A 12,633-nucleotide genomic window follows, 5' to 3' on the forward strand; every position below is an offset into this window, starting at 1 on the left:
TGCATTGTGATATTTTGGTGCTAAATTCATAAATACAGTAATTACTACATAGCATTACTGCGTATTGAACTATTTTTTTTCTGTCAAATTTGCTGTGTCATACAATAAAATAATAATAATTATTATTATTATTATTATTATTATTATTTTATTTATATATCCCGCCCCATCTCCCGTAGGGACTCGGGGCAGCTCACATGGAGCCAAGGCCAACAACATACAGTAAAATACAACAATATAAAATACATCACAATCACAGTAAATCAACAACACAGTTTCGACAGAGTAAAAAGCATGGTAAGCTTTGCCTACATTTTCCAGAAATGTGCCTGACTGACAGAACATCATCCCATCCTAATCCAAGCTCATCATCAACATATTAAAGACTCTGGCACGATAAATTGTCCAAACGAAATGCTACACACACACAAAAATGGGGGGAAATTACAACCAAGCAATCAATGGTGGCACAAGGGTAAGATGCCCTTGGGCTCGTGTCAGCTAATTTATTGCCATTACCCAGATATGTCGCTATAAAAAAGACATCAGGATGCGTTTTCGGGGCCTTCATAAAAGCTTAATTTATAACTTCATCTTCCAAGGCAGGCTCTGCCGGCAAAGGCTTCACGACACTCAGATTCTCCTTCGTAAGGAAGGTGCTGAGAGCCATCGGTTCGGTTAATGAGACGAAAGGGAGAAGAATGGTCCGGAGTGACAGATGCGTCACCTCCTCACTCCCGTCTTTCTGCAAATGCGATTTGCAGATTTGGGGTTATGGGGGTAACTAAGCATTATGTGGCTGCCTGATTGCACAAGGCCTGCTTTGTACTGAGGAAGTTCACACACTGTTTCCTATGAGTGAGCAACCTATGGCTCTATGTATCATGTCATGTTGGTGTGTAGGTTGTAGTGTGTAGGTATGTGAAGTAAGCAATACCAACTTGCATGCAACTCAGTCACCCAGAGAGGTGCGAGTGACTAGGTCACTGGGTTGCTGTGCATTTTCTGGGCTGTGTGGCCATGTTCCAGAAGTATTCTCTCCTGACGTTTTGCCCACATCTGTGGCAGGCATCCTCAGAGGTTGTGAGGTCTGTTGGAAACGAGGCAAGTGGCGTTTATATATCCAGGGTGGGAGAAAGAACTCTTGTCTGTTAGGGGCAAGGGTGAATGTTGCAATTGACCACCTTGATTAGCACTGAATAGCGTTGCAGCATCGAAGCCTGGCTGCTTCCTTCCTGGGGGAATCCTTCGTCATTAGGTTTTAAGTCTTTGTTAATTGACTGTATCTCTTATGCACTTATGTTGCCGGGCTGTGGCACAGCTGGCTAGTAACCAGCTACAATAAATCACTACTGGTCATGAGTTCGAAGCCCGGATCGGGTTAAGTCCCCAACCATTAAGTAGCCGGGCTTGCTATTGACCTATGCAGCCCCGAAAGACAGTTGCATCTGTCAATTGGGGAAATTTAGGTACGCTTTATGCGGGAGGCTAATTTAACAAAAACAGCAAAACACGAGGAAAGGAATGAGGAAGTACAGCCACTAGTGGACAGTGAAGCAACAGCTCCCCTGTGGCCGGAATCGTGAAGCTGGAAAAAAATGTTAAATGCCTCTGAGTCTGTCTATCTATGTTGTTTGTCTGTTGGCATTGAATGTTTGCCATATATGTGTTCATTGTAATCCGCCCTGAGTCCCCTTTGGGGTGAGAAAGAAGGGCGGAATATAAATACTGTAAATAAAGAAATAAATAAACGTTTATGTTGTATTATGTTGTAATTGCTGTACTTTTTTTTAACTTGGTTTTTGTTGTATTGGAAACCACTCCAAGTCCCTTGAGGAGATAGGGCGTTATATAAATAAAGTGTTATTATTATCGTTATCATCATCATCATCATTATTAGAGGTTAGGTAAAGGTTTTTCACTGACATTAGGTCAAGTCGTGTCCAACTCTGGAGGTAGGTGTTCATCTCCATTTCTAAGCCGAAGAGCCGGCGTTGTCCATAGACATCTCCAAGGTCACATGGCCGGCATGACTGCATGGAGCGTCGTTACCTTCCCGGCGGAGCAGTACCTATTGATCTACCCACATTTGCATGTTTTCGAACTGCTAGGTTGGCAGAAGCTAAGGCTAACAGTGGGCGCTCACTCCGCTCCCCGGATTTGAACCTGGGACCTTTCGGTCTGCAAGTTCAGCAGCTCAGCGCTTTAACACACTGCGCCACCAGGGACTCCCTTGAGGAGATAGGGCGCTATATAAATAAAGTTTATTAATTATTATTATTATTATTATTATTATTATTGACACAACGACATAGTATGACACAGCAAACAAGAAAGATATGCTGGATCACAAAATCACAATTCGAACACTTCCCAAGTGTCTAGGAATGTGTGATGTATTTTCGGATGATGCGCACAGATCCCAGTAAGGTGGCCTTTTGCAGTTGGCAGATTGTAATTTTGTCAATGTCTATTGTTTCCAAATGCCGGCTGAGATCTTTTGGCACGGCACCCAGTGTGCCCATCACCACCGGGGCCAGGTCTTCTCCTTATCAGCTTTTCCTTCAATTTTGTCAAGGAACTTTCCATGCAATGTTTTGTTGTGCCAGCTGTCAGCTCTAGTTTGTAGTGCGGTTTTCTTGTACCGGTTTTTATTCTGCTGCACTTTGAGGAGTTTCTGATTTTATTATTATTATTATTATTATTATTATTATTATTATTATTATTATTATTAATTAAATGTTCTGCTCTGGGGCTTCCCATGGGCATGTTGTTTATGTTGTAATCTTGGACATGCTTAAAACCTTTTATAATGTGATTTTATTTTGCAATGGTATCTGTTTTATATGAATTGTTGTTTTGTAGATTGTTTTATATGAATTGTTGTTTTTACCTTGTTTTTAGACATTGAATTTTTGCCTATTTATTGTAAGCCGCTTTGAGTCCCCTCGGGGAGAAAGGCGGGGTAAAAGTGATGTAAATAAATAAATAATAAATAAATTCGTGTAACCTATAGCCCACCTTTATAGAACACAAGACGATTGAAGAGTACATAGCCTTTGGTTCAATGCAACACAGATCCTCTTATGTTCTTATTGATTCTTTCCCAAAACCGGGGAGGGAGTTGCTTGTCTCTGTTTATGAAAAATTTCAAAGGCCTTTCCTTAAGCATTATGTACAGCGTTTTCTTAATTGCAAGCAAAACGAATTCCGCTTCTCCCAGCTTTCCCTCCACGGCGGGCAGATGCGTGCCTTGCCGTCGTCACCGTTCAATAAATAATCAAGTCCCTCTTTTTATTTCCCCCCACCCTTCTCAGAAATGGTCTTTGCCAGTTTTGCTAATGATCCATGATGCTTGTGATAAACAAGCCATTTCCCTCTGAGAAGCTTCAATCAGCGTATAGTCTCCCGAGATGCCCGTTTCTCTCTGTTCTCTCCCATGCTTCCCAAGTTCCTAGAGCTGCGAGAAGACTAAGTCAAGCTTAGCTCAGCCTCTTCCGGGAAAATAAATATTGAACATGGCAGGCACTGACAAGGACTGTATTAGGCGTTTTGACAGGAGCAGCAGAACATGGCGGGGGAACGTTCACATCAGGAAGGCTCTAAGGAGAAGTCTCAAGAGTTTAGACCACCGGCAATGATCAAGGAAGAGGGGGAAGCGATGGGGGAGATGAGAATGGTAGAATCTTTGAATCAGAAGGGATCGCAAAGACGCGGCGCAAAAATACTGCAACCACAGCATCCTAGACACATAACGTGCTAATTTTCAAAGAAACCGAAGGTTCAATGATTTGCAAAGGCTAGCTGACTTCAATCAAGTGGTGCCATTTGCAGAGATATGTCATTCCCAACCATGATAATAATAATAATAAAACTTTACCAGCATAGCACAGCGGGTTAACCGCCAGCTACAGAAGATCTGTAGTTCATCGTCAGCTTAGCTTCCGCCTACCTAGCAGTTCGAAAACAGCAATGTGAGTAGATAAATAGGTACCGCTTTGGCGGGGAGGTAAAAGGTGTCAGGGGTTAATCGTCACCCTGACTTATTGATGAGTCAGGTCTCACCTTCTTCTCATCAGCCAGACCACTTAGGCAGCGCGAAAGTGGCACCGACAAATGACACCTCAGTTGTTAATTATCTGCTGATCCCAGCGGTTCTAAAGGCTTTATTTTACAAGTTATTTACAACACTAAATACCATCACTCTCTGGACACATGTTTCCTCCAGCAAGACCAAAAACATGGCTTGCGGAGTCCGTTATCAGTGCAAGCAAGCACCTCCCTACATTCCAGAGTTCATGACAAATGTTCCGCCCACGTAGATGAAAGGGAAGTCTTGACCCATTGGCCCTCCTGGCCATCAATCAGGGCTGGCATGTAATTAACTCCAAGACTGCTGGAATGCTTGCCGGAACAAATATAAACAATCCAACAGCAACAATTGATTGAACATTTCACACTAAAACAACAAAAACACTAACAAAAGGCACCCCTGAAAAATGTGCCAGCAATTTAACCAGGAAAGCATCCATGGACGACTTCGCTATGGCCGAGTCGAGCACAGCCTTGAGATGCCGGAGATGGAAAAAGAGGGAAGCCTTGTCTCTGTTTATGTACTGTCTGTCTCCGTCAATTGTATAACGGCATTGAATGTTTGCCATATATGTACCTGTAATCCGCTCTGAGTCCCCTCAGGGAGATAGAGAGGAATATAAATAAAGTATATTATTATTATTATTATTATTATTATTATTATTATTATTATTATTATATTGTTGATAAAAACACAATAACATATTTTAAAATGATGCCTCCCAACTTTAAATTTAGATACAACTTTACTCATGGGGCAGTTCCGAATACAATTTCAAATCTCCCTTATTTCTTTGGGGCAACTCTGAGGCCTGCATCGGACATGCAGAAATAACACTCTTCACTGTCTACATGGGAAGAAAAAGTATGCCCATCTTCTCTCTTCCTTGATGCCTTTCTGCCTTGTCACCTTCTGTAATTGAGAATTCAACAGCAAAAAAGCAATGTAACGAGCCTTCAGTTTTTACTGTCAGCCCGGCTGTCCCCATATTTCAAGTTTATGAGGCATATTCTTGCAGCGAGACAAATTGTATACAAGGCCCTCATTCCACCGATATTTCCTTGCTGACAGTTCATCTTCTCCTTGTGAAGCAGGAGCCGAGTCACCATGTCAAGCCCGTGATGAGGCCTCGATGAGAGAGAAATAGTACCTTTTTTATTGGACCACAAAAAGTGAAGAAAGGGGATGGACCACGGCTTGGTGGCAGAATATGAATACAGTAGAGTCTCGCTTATCCGACTTCTGCTCATCCGACACACCGTATTATCCAATGCCCAGGGCCACCCTCCCTCCCTCACTCACTTGTGAAGTAAAGGGATGGACCACAGCCTGGTGGCAGAGGACCGAACATGAATAGAGTCCCGCTTATCCTACTTCCGCTCATCCGACACACCGTATTATCCGATGCCCAGGGCCACCCTCCCTCCCTCGCTCACTCGTGAAGTAAAGGGATGGACCAAAGCCTCGTGGAAGAGGACCGAATAGGAATACAGTAGAGCCCCTCTTATCCGACTTCCGCTCATCCGACACACCGTATTATCCAATGCCCGGGGCCACCCTCCCTCACTCGCTCACTTGTGAAGTAAAGGGATGGACCAAACCCTGGTGGCAGAGGACTGAATACGAATACAGTAGAGTCTCGCTTATCTGACTTCCGCTCATCCGACACACCGTATTATCCGACTCCCAGGGCCGCCCTCCCTCGTTCGCTCAGCCGGGTCCTGGTTCTACGCAAGCGAGGGAGGGCGGGTGGCAAAGGCGACAGCAGTGGCAGAAGCAGGAGCCTGCCTCCCCCCTTCCTGCCTCCTCCGGACACCAGTTCCCTACCCGCTTGTCCCAGCGGGAAAAGTGGTTGCAGTGGCCACCTTTGCCATTTTCCCTTGTCTGCTCACTCACTCACCAGGCCAGGACCTGGCTCTGCTGCCACAGCCACCGTCTCTGCCGGGACCCGGCCTGGTGAGTGAGTGAGCGAGTGATGGAGGGCCTTTGCCACCCACCCTTGATTGCTCACTCACTCACCGGGCTGGGTCCTGATTCTGCCATTGCTGCTGGGACCCGGCCCGGTGAGTGAGCCAGTAAGCGAATGAGGTGTTGGGATTCATCCTGGACTACTCAAGTCTAAATGTAGTCAGATAGATGACAGAGTTAGATTGAGGGAATCCTTTCCCCGTTTCCAAAACATGCCTAGATAGGATTCACCGTTGTTTCCTGGTTCCCATCCTATTTAGGTCAGCCCACCCTTTGATGTTCCTCGAATTGTAATCTCTCCTAGGGCTCTGACGTAACTTCCCCAATTTGGTCCTTTGGAATGTTTATTGCCCTAGAGAAGAAGCAACCAGACCCACGAGGCTGACCACCATTCCAGCTTCCTGCTTTGTTCCAGAGAGGATGCGCCTCTGTCCTCTAATAGTCAAGATGTAGTTATCTATAGAGCTTTGTTATTTTAATCCATCTATGTGTATTAGAACAGGATAGATTAGCTAGTTAGGTCCAAACCTTTTCTATCCTTTAATGGATTTCTTTTTACCTCAGTAAATGCTTTTAAACTTTAAAGCTAACTTTGCATCCCTTTTGCCTTCCTGAATACACAGAGGCCTTCCGAAACTCACACCGGTGTAAGTCTCACGCTGTTGCAATTCTTTACTCTGCTATTTTAATGGGAATTTGCCTCATAAAAGAGGGTGATTAGAGGGTGATTCTGCCATCCTCCTTATTATCCAACAGTTTCGCTTATCTGACATTCTGCCCGCCCATTTATGTTGGATAACCGAGACTCTACTGTACTATCCTCTGACCTTCAACATCTATGCTGCATCTACTGACCAGTCAAGAGTCATTGAAAGCTAGAAACGGAAAGCCACTTCAAAAAACCAGACCAGACACAAAGGCAAAATCTGATATAGGAATGATCTTCATCAGGCTTAATTAGCAGCCCAGGCTGTTACCAAGACACACAATTAAATCCATACATACAACACAAAAGCCGATACAATTTGTGCACGGGGTTTTAATCTGCAAAGAGGGTTCGCAAATCTATATGGAGGAAAAACAATCATTAATTTTAATAATGTCTCGAATTACTATGTGCCGCGTCGAGTTTCCAGCATCAAGACAACAGCTTTACCTCTTGGGAAGCATCAAAGAGGAATTAAACCTGCTTTCTTGAAATATGAATGGAGGAAGCCAGCTTGCCTGGGTTTCTTATAATGCAGCTGACGTTAGCACCAGGTAGCGGAATATGTACAACTTTATGCACATGTCAATAAACTCGTTATTTCCATACATCCGTCTTCTCAAACCGTGTCCATTTCCAAATTACGAATGGCCATTGGAAGCTTAAGATAAACCTGCTTGGATTTATTCATTTCTCCTTTTGATTATGCACATTAAGCAATGTGTTTTTTTTTTCTTTATTCTTGGAAGGAACAGCTGTCTTAAACTTCATTCCACTTGAGAAACTGGGTCAGCCTTGCCAACCCAGATGCCAGTCAAGCAACAGTCATGCATTGGCTTATTTATTTTAATTTTTTATTCCCCCAGCCTCGCAGACAATGCCCTCAACTGACTGGATTCAGTCTTCATGCCTAGTTAGGAGCATCTCAGAATTGTATGGCTCCCATGGCAACTGCAAGCCTCTCTCCATTAAGATCTGGTCCCATGTACACAACAAGGCACAGACTTGATCGGAGCTTTGCTAGACAAAAGGCAGTGTTGTGGGTATGTCCAAAACTGGAGGACAGAAGGAAAAAGTAACTGACATAAGGATTAAATGTAATGGAGATCTTAACCCAGGAAATGATCCTTACCATAGGACTTCATCACATACAACTGCTATATATATAGCTATATATATGTGTGTGCGTGTATAATTGGCATAGCATGTTACTATGCCTATATATATATAAAAATGCAACGTACGTTTGTCAGACTGAGTAAAAAAAAAAACCACTGGAGCAAATGCCACCAAATTTGGACATAATACACCAACACATCCAAGGTATAACCTCTCATTTAAAAAAAAACCTTAAAAAAAATAAACAGGAATGAAGGAACAGCCAGAGACATTGGTAGACCAATTATGTACGAAGAATGGGAAAAGATTTGGAATAAAAACATAAAATTCACCTATGCCTCAGATCTAAAAGAAAATCAATACAAAATGCAATACAGATGGTAGAAACTAGGACACTACAGGAAAAACATACGAACAAAATGCTAGAAATGCCAGGAACAAGAGGGCAATTTTTTTCACATGTGGTGGTCAAGTACCAAATCAAAGAAATACTGGAACGAAATACACAAAGAATGTGGAAAAATAATGAAAAAGAAACTTCAGATGAGACCAGAACTATACCTACTAGGATTGACAAACACGAAACTAGACATAAATGAGGAAAAGATCTTAAACTATCTAATCATAGGAGCCAGAATTGTATTTGCTAGGGAATGGAGATCAAACCAGATACTAACCACCGACCAATGGCTATCAAAAATATGGGAAATAAAGAATATGGACAAACTGACGTTTTTGATGAGAAAGCTCCAAGGCATACCAATGAAAGAAACTGATTAGTCAAATTTTGAGGAATACACAAGATTAAGAATGACCCAAGAGGGGAAGGTGACTTAAGAAACAGGAAATCCAGAAAAGATAATGAACCGCAAAAATAATATCCAAAGAAGAGAGGGCTTCCCTCCTCTGAGAAAAACAAAGATCTCCCACAACAAACAACAAACTACAGGGATCATCAAGAGACGATACCTCATCACAAAATCAATCACTTCACAAATCCTCCCATATGTACATCTCCCCCCCATCTCTCCCGCATGAAATCCTTCTCCCCCCCCAAGCTACCCTAAATTTCACCCTACCCTTCCCTCAACACAAATTGATTTACATTGATCACTATCATGTACCAAAAGATATCAATAAAAATTATTATTTTTTTTAAAAAAAGGAATGAAGGAACAGCCTTGCAGCTTCAAAGCCTTTATTTTCCATACCACCAGACTACGCCATGGCAATGCGTGGCCAGGCACAGCTAGTACAGTAGAGTCTCGCTTATCCAATGTAAACGGGCTGGAAGAACGTTGGATAAGCGAATATGTTGGATAATAAGGAAATATTAAAGAAAAGCCTATTAAACATCAAATTAGGTTATGATTGTACAAATTAAGCACCAAAACATCATGTTATACAACAAATTTTTACAGAAAAAGTAGTTCAATACACAGTAATGCTATGTAGTAATTACTGTATTTATGAATTTAGCACCAAAATATCATGATATATTGAAAACATTGACTACAAAAATGCATTGGATAATCCAAAACGTTGGATAAGCGAGTGTTGGATAAGTGAGACTCTACTGTGGTATATCATATACAACATATTTTACAATAATATATAATAATATAATATATTGTAGATACATATAACATTGTTAATATTATAATGTATTACGATATAATACTGATAATAATACAATGTAATCATATTAATTATATATTACATATTAAATGTAATATTACTAATATTACAATATAATGATATAGTACAATATAGTAATTTAATGCTAGTATTGTACTATGCTAATAATATAATGTATTGTATGTAAATATAATTTGTAAGCCACTCTGAGTCCCCTTCGGGGTGAGAATGTAGTAAATAAATAAATGTATAAACAAATAAATAAATAAATATACACATGACCACACCATGAAGCAAAACCATAGTGCTAAAGACCACAGCAAAGGCAGAAAAGGAAGTAAGCAAAGCAATGTAATGAAGATGTACATGTTTTCTAATGCTATTAGAAATAGTCATTGTTAGTCTTACTACTATACCCCTCTTCTAAAACAATTGGAAATATATGTATGCAGCACAGCACAATAAAAAGCATTCAAACAAGGCATACATACTTAAACCTAATTTTATCTGGAATATCATGGAAGCCAAACCACATGTACTATCTTGTTTCACAATTCTTTCAACCCTAATATAAATCTCAGTGTGGCCTCAAAGGAAAACTATAAACGATGGCAACATGAAAGACTAACCCCAACAATACAGTAGTCTCACTTATCCAACACTCGCTTATCCAACGTTCTGGATTATCCAACACATTTTTGTAGTCAATGTTTTCAATACATCGTGATATTTTGGTGCTAAATTCGTAAATACAGTAATTACTACATAGCATTACTGCGTATTGAACTGCTTTTTATGTCAAATTTGTTGTATAACATTATATTTTAGTGCTTAATTTGTAAAATCATAACTTAATTTGATGTGTAATAGGCTTTTCCTTAATCCCTCCTTATTATCCAACATATTCGCTTATCCAACGTTCTGCTGGCCCATTTATGTTGGATAAGTGAGACTCTACTGTACTACAAAATGAAGAACTTGCAGGAAAATACAGTATGGTGGAAACCTTTCTCCGCATCAACCAAAACAACTTTTTCCAGAAATCATAAATAATATTTGTAAATGCCTATCAGAATATTAATAGTAGCCCAAGTTCAGCATCCTATATCCAGACTTCAAAATACTCCAGAATACAAAATTGTCCACATGGTTAGCTGAGATAGCGACACCTTCGCTTTTTGAGGATTCAATAACACACTTTGTTATTCAAAACATTGCATAAAATTACCTTCAGGTTATGCGGTACATACAAAGCATAAATGAATCTTATGCAAAGAGTTGGGTCCCATCTCCAAAATAAATTCATTACGTACGGAATATGGAAATACAGATGTTCCGAACAGTTGAGTATTCTTATGCTTGTCTACATGGCTTCCATTTCCTACTTGGAAAGCCTACAACACTCAAACGTCGGATCCCAAGCAACCCCAAGGTACATACAAAATTGTCAGAGTATTAGCAGCGCAGCAGTAATTGGATAGAATCAGTGGAGTGCAGAACGAAGAGAAACTCGGAGACGTTGGTAAAACTATTTACAAAGTTTTACTATATCAGCACAAACAGACAACAGATGAACACAGGACTCAAACTCTAGGCAAACAGAACTCGACTCCTAAGCAGACAGATCTCGACTCAACACACTTGTGTCTGGATACTCACTAGTTCCAGCCACACATCAAGGTCATCACAGCCAGGCTGACTTACCTGCCGACGTCTTCTGAACCTCTCAAATGCATCCTGCATGCTCTCGGCATCATCTCTTTGGTCCTCCTTTTTCTCATTGTAGTAGACTGTGAAGACACAGTACTTGTTCTTCATCCCCAACTCCATTCTTCTTCAGTAGCTAGAGAGAAAATACGGGAAAATATTGAATACGGCTCCCATCGTCAAAGGCATATGTTACATCCTCCTTTATACAGAAGGGGTCTGGCTGGATGTCCCTTGGGGTCCCTTCCAACTCAAGGATTCTATGATATAGCTATCATATATGTCTATCTCAATCATCTATTTAACAAGCTATTTAACCTCAGTAGACTTAAAGCCAAAACCAAGGTCACAACAACATCTGTTATAGAACTCTAATATGCCGATGATAACGTAGTCTGTGCTCATTCAGAAGAAAATCTACAAGCCACTCTAAATACCTTTGCAGAAGTTTACAACAAATTTGAAAGAAAAAGTAGTTCAATATGCAGTAACGCTATGTAGTATTTACTGTTTTAATGAATTTAGCACCAAAATAACATGATGTAATGAAAACACTGACTACAAAAATGCGTTGGATAATCCAGAACGTTGGATAAGTGAGACTCTACTGTAATAATAAGATCAGATTGAAATAATAAATGTAATAATAATAATAATAATAATAATAATAATAGAGTAAAATAAATGTAATACAGTAGAGTCTCACTTATCCAAGCTAAACAGGCCGGCAGAAGCTTAGATAAGCGAATAACTTGGATAATAAGGAGGGATTAAGGAAAAGCCTATTAAACATCAAAATAGGTTATGATTTTACAAATTAAGCACCAAAACTTCATGTTATACAACAAATTTTACAAAAAAGGTAGTTCAATACACAGTAATGTTATGTTGTAATTACTGTATTTACAAATTTAGCACCAAAATATCACAATACAGTAGAGTCTCACTTATCCAACGTTCTGGATTATCCAACGCATTTTTGTAGTCAATGTTTTCAATATATTGTGATATTTTGGTGCTAAATTCATAAATACAGTAATTACTACATAGCATTACTGCGTATTGAACTACTTTTTCTGTCAAATTTGTTGTTAAACATGATGTTCTGGTGCTTCATTTGTAAAATCATAACCTAATTTGATGTTTAATAGGCTTTTCCTTAATCCCTCCTTATTATCCAACATATTCGCTTATCCAACGTTCTGCCGGCCCGTTTACGTTGGATAAGTGAGACTCTACTGTAGTTCAATATGCAGTAATGCTATGTAGTAATTACTGTTTTAATGAATTTAGCACCAAAATAACATGATGTAATGAAAACACTGACTACAAAAATGCGTTGGATAATCCAGAATGTTGGATAAGTGAGACTCTACTGTAATAATAAGATCAGATTGAAATA

General features: G+C 40.2%; 1 protein-coding gene across 3 annotated transcripts in view; it reads right to left on the reverse strand.

The window, feature by feature from the left end:
• Window positions 1-12,633, reverse strand: part of ttll10 (tubulin tyrosine ligase like 10) — a 210,345-nt gene that overhangs the window by 183,880 nt on the left and 13,832 nt on the right. For all 3 annotated transcript variants that reach the window (XM_062965526.1, XM_062965527.1, XM_062965528.1), the window contains one exon: window positions 11,229-11,367. In XM_062965526.1, the coding sequence (XP_062821596.1) occupies window positions 11,229-11,354 (126 nt within the window). In that variant the 5' untranslated portion in view covers window positions 11,355-11,367. The remainder of the gene's footprint in view (window positions 1-11,228; window positions 11,368-12,633) is intronic.

The sequence above is a fragment of the Anolis carolinensis genome, unplaced genomic scaffold (assembly GCF_035594765.1).
Source record: "Anolis carolinensis isolate JA03-04 unplaced genomic scaffold, rAnoCar3.1.pri scaffold_15, whole genome shotgun sequence".
Lineage (NCBI taxonomy): Eukaryota > Metazoa > Chordata > Lepidosauria > Squamata > Dactyloidae > Anolis > Anolis carolinensis.